The sequence below is a fragment of the Moschus berezovskii genome, chromosome 15, assembly GCF_049115385.1.
Source record: "Moschus berezovskii isolate FMDL1 chromosome 15, NW_MosBer_1.0, whole genome shotgun sequence".
Taxonomy (NCBI): Eukaryota; Metazoa; Chordata; class Mammalia; order Artiodactyla; family Moschidae; genus Moschus; species Moschus berezovskii.
The window spans coordinates 53429887-53447469 of NC_142474.1; the positions used below are offsets into that span (position 1 = coordinate 53429887).

The 17583-nt window shown below is 39.7% G+C and overlaps 1 protein-coding gene across 1 annotated transcript in view; it reads left to right on the forward strand.

Moving 5' to 3' along the window:
- Nucleotides 1-17583, forward strand: part of CUBN (cubilin) — a 271996-nt gene that overhangs the window by 234292 nt on the left and 20121 nt on the right. The window contains exon 60 of the mRNA XM_055429374.2: nucleotides 13851-14059. Coding sequence (XP_055285349.2) covers nucleotides 13851-14059 — 209 coding nt within the window. The remainder of the gene's footprint in view (nucleotides 1-13850; nucleotides 14060-17583) is intronic.

Below are 17583 nucleotides of genomic sequence, written 5' to 3' on the forward strand. Positions count from 1 at the left end.
GGAAAAAAGAAGTTCCAGAAAGCACTGCAGAGAATGATGAACCCTGACTTGTAGTTAGTGGTTCATAAACATAGTGCAAGCCCTAGAGCTAGACTTTCTGGTTCAGACTCAGTCTACACATCCCAGCAAGTTTGACCATGAACAGTCACTTATCCTCTTGACTTTCTCATCTGTACAGTGGGCCACCAATAGTAACTACTTCATAGAGCTGTGGTAGAGAGGAAACTAAAACATTCTATGACACTCAAGGCTGAGAAGGCATTTGTTGGGAAAATAGGCATTTTATGGAGAAGAAAAAGCTTGTACAAAGTTGCAGAGGCTTCCCATTTCAGCGGTTTCAGACTGGCCTGCTCGGGTGGAGGACAGTAGGGGCTGAGACAGCAGAGACAGGCAGGGGTGGACATGCTGGGCTGTGTACCACAAGCAAATAGAACCGTCAATTGTCTGGAGGCTGGAGAGTCCTATGATCTAATATGATTTGGGTTAGAAAGCACATTCTAGCACCTGCGAGGAGGATGTTCTGAAGTCAGGTCAGTTCAGTTCAGTCCAGTTCATTCGCTCCTTTGTGTCCGACTCTTTGTGACCCCACGGACTACAGCATGCCAGGCCTCCCTATGCATCGCCAACCCCCGGAGTTTACTCAAACTTATGTCCTTTGAGTTGGTGATGCCATCCAACCATCTCATCCTCTGTCATCCCCTTCTCATCCTGCCTTCAGTCTTTCCCAGCATCAGGGTCTGTTTTGAATTAGGAGTAGCATTTTAGGCCGAGAAAATTTGGGAAAGCATTGTAGTCATTTAGGCAGGGGACGATGAGAACAGTGATAATGCAAAAATAAAGAAGTTGAAAGGAGAAGCATTTAAGATGAAGAATCAAGAGGACGCAGTAGTTTTGAACAGGAATGAGGGAAAGGGAAAGCATGATGATACTAAGGTTTCTGGGCACTATCTTGTGATATCGCTATTCAAATATAAACTTACAGGAGAGGACAGGTTTCACAGGAGGAAATAAGAACTTTTGGTTTTGGTGTGGAGAATTTGGTGACTCTAAGTCATCCAGTGGGTAGCCATATAGGACAATTAGAAGCTCGGAATTTTGGTCTTATTTTACTTTGAGGCAATGTAATGTGTGGCACATCTACATTTAAAATTATTATGTCTTCCTGGTAAATTGACTCATGTCATTCTGCAAGGTCCTTTTTTCTTTTTGGCCTTAGTAGACATTACTAGTATTGCCAACTTAGTATAGTTTTCTTTCCCTAGCTTTCTTTCAATTCATGACATATTTTTCAATCTCTCCACTTTGAACATTTCTATACTCCAAAGAACGTATTTGCGTTTTGGTTTCTTTGTCTTTCTATTGGAGAATGTATCATTTACAAATGATAAAATTACATTTATCATTTACATATGATAAAATTACTAACATTATTGGGTTTGAACAGACCACCGTATTGTTTTCTGTTTGTCCCATATGTTCTTATGTTTCTTTAGCTATCGTTTTTGGCCTTTTCTGAATTAATCAATTATCACTCTCTTTTAAATACTGTTACCTATGTATACAGCTTCTCTTAGTTATTACCTTCGAGATTATAACATTCCCCCTTTACTCATCAGAATATAATTTAAAACTAGTCCTTTTACCTTGACGTGACAAATGCAATATTTTAAATCCGTTAACCCGCTTCCTGTCTTCTGTGCTATTAATAGGAATTATTTAATTATTTAAATTCTACATATGTTTTAAGCGTATAAAACTTTTTTATTGTTTTACATAATTAATATTTGCCATTCCTGCTGTTCTTTTCTTCCTGAATTTCTATGCTTCCATCTGGCTTCAATTTATTTCTTTTTGAAGAACTCCCTTTAGTGCTTTGTTAAATTTATATAAAATATTCTGGTAAAAATGTCTTTTGGCTTTTGTTTTTCTGAAAACAGCTTGATTCTGTCTTAAATTTCGTGGGATTTTTTTTCTCTGAATATAGAGTTTTAGTTTGTTAATTATTTTCATTCAGCACTTTAAGATGCTATTTCATTGTCATCTGTGTTCTATCATTTTGGTTAGAAAGTCATTATAGAATACTTTCTGTGCTGTCCAGACTCGTTTCCCTCACTCTGCTCATTCCATTGTGGAGCGTGGTTCTCTACAATGAGCTATCACTGAGTGTGCGTGCATATGTGTGTGTATTTTAACCATTCTGATAGATGTGTATTAATATCTCATGATAGTTTTAATTTACATTTCGCTAATGGTGAAGAGTTTTCATGTGCTTTATTTGTCACATGTATATCTTCTTCGGTGAAGTGTTCAGTTCAGTCACTCAGTCGTGTCCAACTCTTTGCGACCCCATGAATCACAGCATGCCAGGCCTCCCTGTCAAGATTACACACGTATTTTGTTCTGCACCTTGTTGTTTTCAACTAGAAATCTTTCCATGTTAGTAAATACATAGATAACCTCTTTCTTTTTCATGGGTACAAAGTATTCTGTTGTTAGCATCCACATGCTTGTTGATGGACATTACAGATAATGCTTCACTTATATTCTTAGCACTTATATCTGTGGAATAATTCCTAGACATGTATTGATGTTTCAGAAGTTATGTTCATAGTTTTTTTCCCATTTTCTAACTGCGTTGTTTGTTTTTCCACTGTTGGCTTTGAGACGTCTCCATGTATTCTCAGCAGTTGTCTTTTCCAGGTCTTTGATTTGCAAACATTTTCTCCAGTCCATAGATTGCCTTTTTGTCCTCTTAACAGAGATTTTCTTAGAACAAAAGTTTTTAATTTTGATAAAATCCAGTATATTGGTTTCTCCTTTTTTTGTACAGTGTTTTGATAACGAGACTAAGAATTCTTTACTTATCCTGAGGTCTCAAAGATTTTCTACTTTGATTTCCTCTAAAAGTTTTATGGTTTTACATTTTTCACTTATGTTTAGGATCCATTTTGAACTAATTTTTTTCTAAGATCTGAGGTTTAGGTTGGAATTAATTTTTGCTTCTGAATGTCCAAATTCTCTGTCAGCATTTGTTGATAAGACTGTCTTTTCACCATTAAATTGCTTTTGCATCTTTGTAAGGAATCACTTGGGCTTCCCAAGTGGCTCAATGGTAAAGAATCCCGTCTGTCAAGCAGGTAGGAGACATAGGTTCAATGCCTGGGTCAGGAAGATTCCTAAGAGAAAGAAATGGCAACTTACTCCAGTATTCTTGCCTGGGAAGCCCCATGGACAGAGGAGCCTCGTGGGCTATAGTCCATGAGCTTGCAAAAGAGTTGGACACAAATTAGCAACTAAACAACAATCACTTGGACATATTTGTGTGAACTTATTTCTGGGTGTTCTCTTCTTTTCCATTGATCCATTTATCTAACTTTCCGTTAACATCATACTATCTGAATGACTGTAGCTGTATAGTAACAGATGGACTGATCCTTTCTAATTTATTCTTCTTTGTCAAGATTGTTTTAGCAATTCAAGAGCCTATGCCTTTCAACGTAAATTTTAAAATAAGTGATCCTTTTACTGTCTCATTAGTTTTACCTTTTCCAGAATGTCATCTAGATGGAATCATACAGTATATAGCCTTTTCAAATTGGCTTCTTTCACTTACTAACATACATTCAGTTCAGTTCAGTTCAGTCGCTCAGTCGTGTCCGACTCTCCGCGACCCCATGAATCACAGCACGCCAGGCCTCCCTGTCCATCACCAACTCCCGGAGTACACTCAAACTCATGTCCACAGTCGGTGATGCCATCCAGCCATCTCATTCTCGGTCGTCCCCTTCTCCTCCCACCCCCAACCTTTCCCAGCATCAGAGTCTTTTCCAGTGAGTCAACTCTTTGCATGAGGTGGCCAAAGTATTGCAGTTTCAGCTTTAGCATCAGTCCTTCCAATGAACACCCAGGATTGATCTCCCTTAGAATGGACTGGTTGGATCTCCTTGCAGTACAAGGGACTCTCAAGAGTCTTCTCCAACACCACAGATCAAAAGCATCAATTCTTCGGCGCTCAGCTTTCTTCACAGTCCAACTCTCACATCCATACATGACCACGGGAAAAACCATATCCTTGACTAGACGGACCTTGGTTGGCAAAGTAATGTCTCTGCTTTTTAATATACTATCAAGGTTGGTCATAACTTTCCTTCCAAGGAGTAAGCGTCTTTTAATTTCCTGGCTGCAATCAGCATCTGCAGTGATTTTGGAGCCCAAAAAATTAAAGTCTGACACTGTTATTCCATCTATTTCCCATGAAGTGATGGGACCAGATGCCATGATCTTTGTTTTCTGAATGTTGAGCTTCAAGCCAACCTTTTCACTCTCCTCTTTCACTTTCATCAAGAGTCTTTTTAGTTCTTCTTCACTTTCTGCCATAAGGGTAGTGTCATCTGCATATCTGAGGTTATTGATATTTCTCCCGGCAATCTTGATTCCAGCTTGTGCTTCTTCCAGTCCAGCGTTCCTCATGATGTACTCTGCATATAAGTTAAATAAGCAAGGTGACAAGCATTAAGTTGTATATTAGTATGTCTTTTCTTTTCATGGCTTGATAGTTCATTTTTTAGCCCTGAATAATGTTCTATTATCTTGGTGTACTACTGATATACTATTGTCTTGATAATAATAATGTTCTATTATCTTGAGTTTTAAAATAAGATTTCTTATGTCAACAGAAAAACCTTGCTGGGGTTTGGATAAGAATTACAATTAAAACTATGAGTCATTTTGGGGAATAATTGACATCTTTACTAGATTGAGTCTTCCAATCCATAAATATATATGTCTCACCATTTATGTAGATCTTTAATTTTTTTCAACACTTTGTAATTTTCAGCATGTAAATTCTATATATATTTCATCAAGTGTATACCTAAGTATTTTATCTTCTTTAAAACAATTGTGTTTTTAATTTCACTTTCCATATGCTCATTGTTAGTTTACAGAAATGTGATTGACTTTTGTGTATATTGTTCTTCTATCACGAATTCTTGCTGAACTCACTTGTTAATACTAGGAATTTTTATGTAGATTCCTTGGCATTTTCTGCATCTGCAAATAGGGGCAGTTTTATTTCTTCCTCTGCAAGCTGCATTTTTTTTCTTGTCTATTACGATAGCAAGAGTTTCTAATACTTTGTTGAATATGTGTGTTGAGAAAAAGCTATCCTTGTCTTGTTCCTGATCTTAGGAGGAAAGCATTTAGTTTTCATCCTTAAGTACCGTGTTAACTATAGGTTTTTTTGTATTGGATTGGCCAAAAATTTTGTTTGTATTTTTCTATAATGGCCTATGGAAAAACCCAAATGAATTTTTTGACCAATCCAATAGATGTTTTTTATCAAGTTGAGAAAATTCCTTTCTATTCCTAGTTTGCTGAAAGTTTATGTCATGATGTATGTTGGATCTTGTCAATCCTCTTCCTGCATCAATTGACACAATATATCACTATGTATTACTTAATAGGGCATTTTTAAAATTTAAAAGTTGGTGAGACTGATTTTCATGAAGTGCCCTTCATTTTCATGAAGAGACTATTAGTGCATACATAAAGTGTTTTCAGTAATTCCAAAATAATTGAAAATAAATTAAAAGTTAATGATATCCTTTTCCTTACCCTAAATTCTCTATACATTGCATTGCTCTTTTACTTATGACTATAGCTCATGATTAACTCCTGAAATTATGTTTGTTAGTATTTTAGCTTAATGTGTCCCAAATATTGGAGAAGGAAATGGCAACCCACTCCATTGTTCTTGCCTGGAGAATCCCAGGGACGGAGGAGCCTGGTGGGCTCCCGTCTATGGGGTCGCACAGAGTCGGACACGACTGAAGTGACTTAGCAGCAGCAGTTCCAAATATTACAGGACTAAGTACATATTCTATGTTAAACTAGACTGAGTCTCAAAATGAGATGTCTAAGGTAAGTCAATCTGAGTGAAGTTACTAAAAACAAACAAAAAGCTTAACTCAGGATACAGAAACCGTTTAGAATTTAGATTTTTTTTACTCGCAAACATAAATATGACACTTAAAAGGTGGTGCCTGTTTAAGGAGGTTGTTGTTCAGTTGCTCAGTTCTGCCTGACTCTTTGTGACCCCATGGTCACTGCAGCTTCCCTGTCCTTCACTGTCTCCTAGAATTTGCTCAAACTCATGTCCTTGGTCATTCAATATGCCAGCAAATTTGGAAAACTCAGCAGTGGCCACACGCTGGAAAAGGTCAGTTTTCATTCTAATCCCAAAGAAAGCTCAAACTACCGCACAGTTGCACTCATTTCACAGGCTAGCAAAGTAATGCTCAAAATTCTCCAAGCCAGGCTTCAACAGTACACGAACCGTGAACTTCCAAGTTCAAGCTGGGTTTAGAAAAGGCAGAGGAACCAGAGATCAAATTGCCAACATCCACTGAATCATCGAAAAAGCAAAAGAGTTCCAGAAAAATATCTACTTCTGCTTTATTGACTATTCCAAAGCCTTCGACTGTGTGGATCACAACAAACTGTGGAAAATTCTTCGAGAGATGGGAATACCAGACCACCTGACCTGCCTCTTGAGAAATCTGTATGCAGGTCAGAAGCAACAGTTAGAACTGGACATGGAACAACAGACTGGTTCCAAATTGGGAAAGGAGTATGTCAAGGCTATATATTGTCACCCTGCTTATTTAACTAATATGCAGAGTACATCATATGAAACATTGGGCTGGATGAAGCACAGGCTGAAATCAAGATTGCTGGGAGAAATATCAGTAACCTCAGATATGCAGATGACACCACCCTTATGGCAGAAAGTGAAGAACTAAAGAGCCTCTTGATGAAAGTGAAAGAGGAGAGTGAAAAAGTTGGCTTAAAACTCAACATTCAGAAAACGAAGATCATGGTATCTGGTCCCATCATGGCAAATAGATGGGGAAACAGTGGAAACAATGAGAGACTTTATTTTGGGGGGCTCCAAAATCACTGCAGATGGTGACTGCAGCTATGAAATTAAAAGATGCTTGCTCTTTGGAAATAAAGTTATGACCAACCTAAACAGCATATTAAAAAGCAGAGACATTACTTTGCCAACAAAGTTTCATCTAGTCAAAGCTATGGTTTTTCCAGTGGTCATGTATGGATGTGAGAATTGGACTAAAGAAAGCTGAGCACTGAAGAATTGATGCTTTTGAACTATGGTGTTGGAGAAGACTCTTGAGAGTCCCTTGGACTGCAAGGAGATCCAACCAGTCCATCTTAAAGGAGATGAGTCCTGAATATTCATTGGAAGGGCTGATGCTGAAGCTGAAACTCTAATACTTTGGCCACCTGATGCGAAGAACTGACACATTTGAAAAGACCCTGATGCTGGGAAAGATTGAAGGCAAGAGGAGAAGGGGATGACAGAGGATGAGATGATTGGATAGCATCACCAACTCAATGGACATGAGTTTGAGTAAACTCTTGGAGTTGGTGATAGACAGGGAGGCCTGGCATCCTGCAGTCCATGGGGTCACAAAGAGTTGGACACAACTGAGTGACTTAATTGTCCTTGGAGTCAGTGATGTTTAGGGTTAGGGAGCAGAATGAAGTGAAGTGAAGTGGTGAAGTGAAAGTTGCTCAGTCATGTCTGACTCTTTGCAACCCAATGGACTATACAGTCCTTAGAATTCACCAGGCAAGAATACTGGAGTGGGTAACCTTTCCCTTCTCGGGGATCTTCCTGACCCAGGAATCGAACCCAGGTCTCCTGCATTGCAGGCGAATTCTTTCCCAACTGAGCTATCAGGGAAACCCAGGGAGTAGAATAACAACTCCAATTTACTTTTAGTGAAAAAGACAAGACATGTTCGTCTGAAGCTTAGTTGAACTTTTTAAATGAATTCACTGCTGTAGGGCAGTTGTACACTGCAGCTTTGAAAATCATAGTAAGATGTACTCAAAGACAGGATTATGGAACTCCCATTTCCCTAAGGCACCAGCTTTAAAAGCGTTTGTGTTCTGTTTCCTGTGCTTATGTTCTGCTCCCTTCGACTACACTCTGGGGAACAGGAAAATGCCTGAAATCAGGCTGATCCTTATCTGAACATCCAGCTGGCCCGCCACCATCTGTCCAAGTAGCGGTTGTCCAGAGATGGATGGAGATCCTATCCAGAAGACCTCTATAAAATGTCAGCCTCCTCCAATGTCAGCTGCAGAAATGTCAGTTCTCAAGATAATTGTTTAGAAATGTGTCTGCCTCTACTGAAGCCTTCCAGATGTTTTCTCTTAGATAAGATAGCTATTTCTTATCATCAGATTTATTCTGGCTTGAACTTCACTCTGAAGTTTCATAATTGGAGGGAGACAATTGAGGATTCAGTTACTGATTTTTAATTAAGTAGATCTGGACCCAGATCTCAATGCTTTCTATGAGTTTGTGTTTCTAATATTTCTTAGCCAAACATTGTGCTTAGTCACTCAGTCGTGTCCAACTCATTGCAACCCCATGGACTGTAGCCCATCAGGCTCCTCTGTCCATGTGATTCTCCAGGCAAGAATACTGGAGTGGGTAACCTTTCCCTCCTCCAGGGGATCTTTCCAACCCAGGAATCAGACCAGGGTCTCCTGCATTGCAAGCGGATTCTTTACCAGCTGAGCTACCAGAGAAGCCCAACCAACATTTGCTTTCTCTAAAGACAGAGCTCTTTTGTAGGAAGTGTTTCTTCTTTGGTTAGGAGGTTAGAGTGACATTTGTTCTCTGGCACAGAGTGGGTCTTCCAGAGTGCTTCTGACACAACTTGACTGACGAGGAAGTTGCTGATTGATGGGAGTCGGCTGGACGGTAGAAAAATGAGTAGTGACAAGGAAGATGGTGAGTTTGTCATGCTAAAGAACATGTCAAGGTTAAAGTCATAGACTAGCTTAAAAAAAGTAATTCTAAAATACCAATATAGTAAACAAATATATGAAACTATTTCATTGTTACAGAATTCTGCCTTTTTCTTCCGCTATACCCTACTATTGTTGAAACTCAGAAATAGTACATGGCAATAGTACTTTTTGGTAAAGAACCCTTCCTTTGATAATATTTGTCTTTATATTTCCTCAAAGACATAGGCTTCCATTTCCATTTTGCCTTAGGAGGGGCAGAAGCACAGAGCAGTTATTCTATGTTTAAATATCAAAGTGGGGAATCAGAGCAAGTATAACCATTCCATTTCCTATGCCACAAACACTGAAAGATATTTACTCATATCATATTGTGTTTACCTCAATTATTTGATAATTTATTCATATGTTTACTCATATAATATAGAATATATAGAATTTGAATTGTATAAATATATAGAATTTGAATTATATAACTCACTCATCGGAGAAGGCAATGGCAAGCCACTTCAGTACTCTTGCCTAGAAAATCCCATGGATGGAGGAGCCTGGTAGGCTGCAGTTTGTGGGGTCACTAAGGGTCAGACACGACTGAGGGACTTCACTTTCACTTTTCACTTTCACACATTGGAGAAGGAAATGGCAACCCACTCCAGTGTTCTTGCCTGGAGAATCCCAGGGACAGGGGAGCCTGGTGGGCTGCCGTCTATGGGGTCGCACAGAGTTGGACACTACTGAAGTGACTTAGCAGGAGCAGCAGCAGCAACTCACTCATATAATGTTATATTTACTGCAATTATTTGACTATTTGGGCCAGGATTATCTGACAATAATTTTAGTTCTCCATTTTCTTTATTCTGTGTGTTCATGTTATAAGTCAATGTACTCTATTATAGTTTGATAACTTGGAAAAGCTATTTTTGTACTGGTCAGTTATTGCCACAATAATGCTGTATAACAGACTATCCAAAATGCAGTGGCTTATACCTGGAATATTGACTTTATTACTTATGGATCATCAGGCTGGTGTGCCTGCCTGTTTCAGGATGCAAGTTGAGCATGTTTGGCTCTGTAGTACAGGTTAGCACCAGGTCTGCTTTCCGTGCAAGTCCCCAGGGCATGAGCTCTTGGTGGATCACACAAGCTCAAAAGTCCAAGCCAAAGAGCATCAGCACATTTAAATGTGCTCTTCCTACTTCATGACTACTAATATTCCATTGTCTCAAGCAAGTCAGTCAAATCTAGCATCAAGTGGACAGAAAAATGTACTCTGTCCATTCAAGAGCACTGCAAAGAGACGACTGAAGAGCCAGGAATCACGCAGTCTCCCACCTGAGCCTGTGCCAGTGCGCATCAGTGAGCTGCGGATTCTGCTCTGGGATTCCCTGGAGGCAGGGTGCCTCTTTCTTAAGACATTAGTAGCAGTAGTAGCAACAGGGGTAGTCTTATATCTAATAAGTGTGTATCTTATCTTGTATATATCAGCAATAAGTGTGTATAATGGCACTCGCAGTGCTCAGTGTAATTGTCATTCTATCCTTATTAACTTCAGTTCAGTTGCTCAGTCCTGTCCAACTCTTTGTGACCCCATGAATCACAGCACGCCAGGCCTCCCTGTCCATCACCAACTCCCGGAGTTCACTCAAACTCATGTCCATAGAGTCGGTGATGCCATCCAGCCATCTCATTCTCTGTCGTCCCCCTCCTCCTGCCCCCAATCCCTCCCAGCATCAGAGTCTTTTCCAGTGAGTCAACTCTTCGCATGAGGTGGCCAAAGTATTGGAGTTTCAGCTTTAGCATCATTCTTTCCAATGAACACCCAGGATTGATCTCCTTTAGAATGGACTGGTTGGATCTCCTTGCAGTCCAAGGGACTCTCAAGAGTCTTCTCCAGCACCACAGTTCAAAAGCATCAATTCTTCGGCGCTCAGCTTCCTTCACAGTCCAACTCTCACATCCATACATGACCACTGGAAAAACCATAGCCTTGACTAGATGGACCTTTGTTGGCAAAGTAATGTCTCTGTTTTTTAATATGCTATCTAGGTTGGTCATAACTTTCCTACCAAGGAGTAAGCGTCTTTTAATTTCATGGCTACAATCAGCATCTGCAGTGATTTTGGAGCCCCAAAAGATAAAGTCTGACACTATTTCCACTGTTTCCCCATCTATTTCCCATGAAGTGATGGGACCAGATGCCATGATCTTAGTTTTCTGAATGTTGAGCTTCAAGTCAACTTTTTCACTCTCCTCTTTCACTTTCATCAAGAGTCTTTTTAGTTCTTCTTCACTTTCTGTCATAAGGGTAGTGTCATCTGCATATCTGAGGTTACTGATATTTCTCCCAGCAGTCTTGATGGGCTGCTGTGCTTCTTCCAGCCCAGCGTTCCTCATGATATACTCTGCATATAAGTTAAATAAGCATCTGACAGAATGTGGTCCTTATTAACTTAACTAGTAACAATTAATAAGCAAGTGGTGATTAAAACATATAGCTTAAATTTTTTTAAAAAATAGCATTGAGTTGTTGGAGCTGATGTATTAATAGACTAAAGCCCAGCAGTCCGGTTTTCCTGCGTACAGACCTCCAACTCTGCACTTCCCCTACTTCCTGCAGCCCAGACCACAGCCATGTCCTCACGTCTGGTTTGCATCTCCTCCAGATGCATTTCTAGGTTGGACTTGATGAGAAAGTGCATTCATTCTGACCCTACCACTCCTCTGATCAAAAACCTTTCAAGTGAATCCCTACTAGCTATAGAATAAAGTCTATAGATCAAATTCTATAAATGTAAATCCTTGTCCACTTAATCTTTGGTTACAAACTCTTTCAGCCTGGACTTGCCAATACCAACCCCATTTCTCTATGGTCTTGTCCAGTTTATCCTTTAAGATACAGACCAAATGTCACCTCCTCCTTGAACATTCTAGATCCTTTTGGCTTGAAGTAATAGTCTCCCTTTCTTGTAAAATTCACCTCTGCCACTTTTATGGCACCTGTGATTTTCTAAATGGTGTCCTCATTATTGAGTTATGACGTCGCTGCTCTTGGAATACCATTCATCTTTTCCCATCTCAACACTAAATATAAATACAGGTAACTAAAAAGAATCTACTGTATAGCACAGGAAACTCTACTCAATACTCTGTAATGGCCTATATGGGAATAGAATCTACAAAAAGTGGATGTATGTATGTGTATGACTGATTCACTTTGCTGTACACCTAAAAGTAACACAACATTGTACATGAACTACACACCAATAAAAATTAAGAAATAATACATATATTTCCTTGACTAACAAAACATTATTTAATAGGTAAATACATTTTTCAATTCATTAATACCCTTAGTAATTGTTCTTCCATGTCAGGCTTGTCAGTAAGCTTAAGTGGTTGCCTTCGGTAACAATCAGTCCACATTGGAGCAAAAGCTGTGCAATCTCTATTTCTTTCTTCACTTTGCAGACCTGTCTCCTATGAATCCCTGGCTCAGCTGGTGAAGAATCTGCCTGCAATGTGGGAGACCTGGGTTCAATCCCTGGGTTGGGAAGATAACATGGAGAAGGGGTCGGCTACCCACTCCAGTATTCTGCCCTGGAGAATTCCATGGACTATATAGTTCATGGGGTCACAAAGAGTTGGACACGACTGAGTGACTTTCACTTCACTTTCTTAGGAATAGAGTGATTAGCATTGCTTAAGGTTTCAGAATAATTTTGTTCCAGATGCCGCTTATGGATATATCAGGGACTGGGTGTTTGGACTCCAGGAAACACCTGACAGTGCAAATAATCTGTAGTTGTACTTGACTTAGAAGCTATGACAGGGTAGCTTGACTTACTAAATAAGGTGCCTATGCTGGAAAACGCTTTGAGCATTTGATATCTTTTGCAGGTCGGCAGCCATTGTTTGCCTTTCCTGCCAAGAGCCAAGTCCTGAACCATAGCGCCCCCTAATGTTGAAAGCAACCCTTTCACTTTTAACAGATAACAGTATTAATACATGAAATGAGACAGGTAAATAAATGGAAGACCAGTGTCAGTGAATTAAACTATGCAACTTGTAATACTGAGTATTTGTGTAGATTGCAAGCTTTATGAATACTACTTTGAATGCCTATTTCATCTCCATTCTTGCTAGAGCTGTATTGACCTTAATTCAGCCTCATATATTCCTTTCAAAATTACCAATGAAGTTTTTCTTCCTTTCCAAAGCATCAGCTTAGGCTGTGGAGTGGAAAAAACTAAATCCTGTGCTCTGAGGAGTCTGTGCCATATTTTTTTTCATAACTAAGCATTGAGAGTATTCTTTATCTTTCTTTTGTATTTTTATTCTGAATTTCAGAGTTTTCATTTCAAAGTAGATATTTTTCTCAAAGTTCCTCTTCTTCAGCTTCCCCCTATTTTTAGAAAAGGAAAGATTCAACTGTAAAGTACAGTTAAATATTAAGTGGAATGGAGTGTTAAATGCCTCTCAGCCTCTTCCTACCAGGCTATTTAAATAAAAGATATCTTGAGAGCCAATTTTCTTGGCATGTGGGGGAAATTCTTCTTAAATTCAGTTTTCAGTCTGATAGTGTTCATGAAAGCAGAACATAAAGGTAAAATGTGTTCACAGTTTCCATCAGTTTTGTTATGCAAAATACTTTATTTTGTATAAAATTGGATTTTGCAAGGGTAGAAAAAACTCCGGTAAATCATATCAAGTGTTCTAAAAATGCATGTAGGACCGTATCTGTTTACCCACTTTTCTAGGCAACTAGATGTGAGTTGGTAGAGGCTGACAGATCAGTGATTGAAGAGGAAATAAATAACAAAGAAGCTAAGGCAGGGGGCACTTGTGCTTGCATAAACTCAATGAAGCCTGTGAACAACCTGATAATGTTCATCAAAGTGTGACAGAAGGAAGAAACTATATGATTTTAAAAATCCTCCACATAAAATTTAAGATTCACTTTCTTTGCTCTGCATATTGATGTATCTTTTTTTGTTTTAACACAGGGCCTCAGCAAGGATGTGGTGGTTATCTGACAGGTTCAGATCATACCTTTGCCTCCCCTGATTCTGATTCTAATGGGAGGTATGACAAGAATTTAAACTGTGTGTGGTTCATCACTGCCCCTGTGAACAAACTCATCAAACTCACCTTCCATACCTTTGCTCTGGAGGCAGCAACTACTTCGCGAAGATGCATTTATGATTATGTCAAGGTAAGGCTATTATGTTCCTTAACAAGAGTCTTCTAATCCAGACTTTTTCATGATCTATTCCAGTTTATACCACACATAAAGTCCTGAAAGTTGTGAGTACTATTAATTGTTTAAATGACCTGTTCTTTGATGATGTAAAGCAGCAGTCTCCAACCTTTTTGGCACCAGGGACAGGTTTCATGGAAGACAGTTTTTCTGTGGATGAGGGCAGTGGAAGGTGGTTTCAGAATGATTCAAATGCATTATATTTATAATACTAAAGCGTCTGCCTGCAGTGTGGGAGACCTGGGTTCAATCCCTGGGTTGGAAAGGTCCCCTGGAGAAGGAAATGGCAACCCACTCCAGCGGTCTGGAAAATTCCTGGACAGAGGCGCCTAGTAAGCTACAATCCATGGGGCTGCAAAGAGTTGGACACAACTGAGTGACTTCACTTTCTTTCTTATTTCTGTTTTGTGGCAATCTCAGGATATTGTGCCTTGACTTTTGGGGTTAGGGTTCATGCTCCTGTGAGAATCTAATCCTGCAGCCTGTCTGATCAGAGGTGGAGCTCAGGTGGTGATGTGAGCTATGGGGAGCAGATGTAAATAGAGATGAAGCTTCATTCACTTGCTCACTGCTCACCTCCTGCTATGTGGCCTGGTTCCTAACAGGCCAGGGACCAGTACCGGCCCATGGCCTAAGGGTTGGGGGTGCTCTGGTGTAATGAATGATACTGCAACTGCCCTATCTTCACATCAAAATAATCTCTAACAGGAATGAGTCAAAAATTTTGTGTAGCTTCTGACATTAGCTTTAAGACTCACTGTTCCTCCAAGCCTTGTCAAGAGATAATTTATGGCACGATGGATCATCTGGAAAGACATTATCAGAGGATCTTAGGCAAAATTTAAAATAAATGACAGTGTCTATATGCAAATCATCGCTCCTTCCTTTATCTATTTTTAAAGTTTGGATATTTACTTATTTAATATATTAATTTTAGATGTGAAAAATATCTTACTTCTGAAGTCCCATTAGAAGTAAATCAAGAAACTTTTTAATATTTAAATGACTCTTTAATATTAAATCATTGTATTTATCAGGCTATATGCATTTAGATTAAAAGTGCTAAGCAGCATCCATCAATATACACCACTACACTCTTGGGGGTAAACAACAAGGCACTGTTTTTGTTCAGGAGGAGCTTAAAGTTGATTGCACAGTTAAAGGATGATAGATGTGAATCAACATCAGGTAGTTCAAGAGAGTTGACATTCAAGTGCACTGGGCATAGGCTTGAAGCCATGTGCAAGCTTAAAAGGGAGGATGGTTCATGGTGATTTGGTGTGAACAAGAAAGATACATAGAATGAAAAGAACCATTATTCAAGTTGGGACAGAGGGAATTCTAGCTAAGGCAGACGTACAAAAAAGGCATTGAAGTTGAATGAGTGAAGAGGTTGACTTTATCAGGGCAGATTATTGTTAAAGCAGAGCAAGAAATAAAACTGCATAGGTGGAGAAATACCCAGATTATAAAGGATCTAGAACATCAAGCTAGTGCATTTAGATCTTATGTAGTTGGAAATAAGGAGTGATTGCACGTTTTCCAATGAGTGATAAGATGAGAACAGTATTTAAGAAAGATGACTCAGCTTTCTGGGTGGATGGTCCAGGGAGAGGCTGGAGTTAGGAGCCCAGGAAGAAATTACCTTTAAGTGAGGAGGGTGCCGAGATGGTGCACATGACAAGCTGGATGTGAGAGAAACTTAAGTTCAAAAATCATCTTAAATTTTGCAGAAATTGGTTTTAAAAGAAAGGGGAGGAAAAGTCATAAACAAAATACACATTTGAGCACTTAATTATAAGAAAGAAAGAAAGAAAAGTCGCTTAGTCATGTTCGACTCTTTGCAATCCCATGGACTGTAGCCTACCAGACTCCTCCATCCATGGGATTTTCCAGGCAAGACTACTGGAGTGGGTTGCCATTTCTTTCTCCAGGGGATCTTCCTGACCCAGGGATTGAACCCTGGTCTCCCGCATTGTAGGCAGATGCTTTACTGTCTGAGCTACCAGGGCACTTAATTATAGATGGTCTTATGTTTTCACTGTGAAAAGCGCCATGCTCAGAAGACCAAAAGAATGTCAGTACTCTTAGGAGGAGGCCATGGTTTTGCAGGAATAAGTTTAATTTGGATGATGGCAGGGCCGACAAGTGAAATTGCCCAGGGGCAGAGAATGTCAGAGCTCCAGCAAGGGGGCAGCGGCACAAATAGAGAGAAGGCAGCAAAGAGAGTTTCTTAAACCAGGAGAGATGCTTTCTTTGAGAGAGACAGCATGGCACTGAACAGCCAGGCTTCCGCTCAACTCCAGGAAAGGTCCAGGGTGAGACAGCTGGAAAGGACAGAAGAGTCAGGATGAGAAACAGACAAGTCACAGAAAAATGTACCAACCAGGAATAATGCAGTTATCGCTGAAGTCAAGGGAGAGAAGTCTTTTACCAAGGATGGATGGTCAGTACTATTAAATTGTAAATTAGAGGCCAGGAAAGGTTAAGATAAGGAAAAACTCATTAGATTGGATGACAACCATTTAAATAAAGTATTGGGACAGAAGCCAGATCAGAAGGAATTCATGAAAGACTACAGATAACAAGAAATGTCAGTTCAGGGTGAATTCTTCTTGTCTGGAATGAGACCAGAGTGGCCAGAGCAGCAATGAGCTGATGTTCAAGGCTGTTTTAGCACTAATTTTACCAAAGGATAAATACATTTTCAGGGCAGGTAATATGGACTTACACCCAGCTTTGCCACCTGACAAATTTCCTAATGTCCCTGATTCTCATCACTCCATCTATTGAAAAATGAACAAACAAAATAACACAATTGCCCTGGTGGCTCAGAGGTTAAAGCGTCTGCCTCCAATGCGGGAGACCCGGGTTCGATCTATGGGTCGGGAAGATCCCCTGGAGAAGGAAATGGTAACCCACTCCAGTATTCTTGCCTGGAGAATCCCATGGACAGAGAAGCCTGGTAGGCTACAGTCCACGGGGTCGCATAGAGTCAGACACGACTGAGCGACGGAATGGAGGGACGGACGGACCTGTCTTGCAAGACTGTTTTGAGGATAAAGATAAGGCATATTAGAGTATTTAGCACTGTGTCTGTCATATAATTTGTAAATAAATTTATTTCTTTTTTCCTCATTTTGGGTGACTTTACATGGCCATGAAGGCTGTAGAATCTCCTTTTCTCAAAATATTATGAATAATTGATTTACATATACATTATTATGAATGTAAATACATGGGGGATGTTTAGAATGTGGTTGTGCCAAGAGGAGGCTGACTGGATTTATTCTCAAGGTATGTTTCTATGTGTGATTTGATAATACAGTTAAAAGAACTATTGGAAGCTCCATGACAGTCCAGTGGTTAGGACTCTGCTGTCACTGCTGAGGGCCCAGGTTCAATCCCTGGTTGGAGAACTAACTAAAATCCCACAGGCTGTATGGGGTGGCAAAAACAATTTTTAATTAAAAGAACTA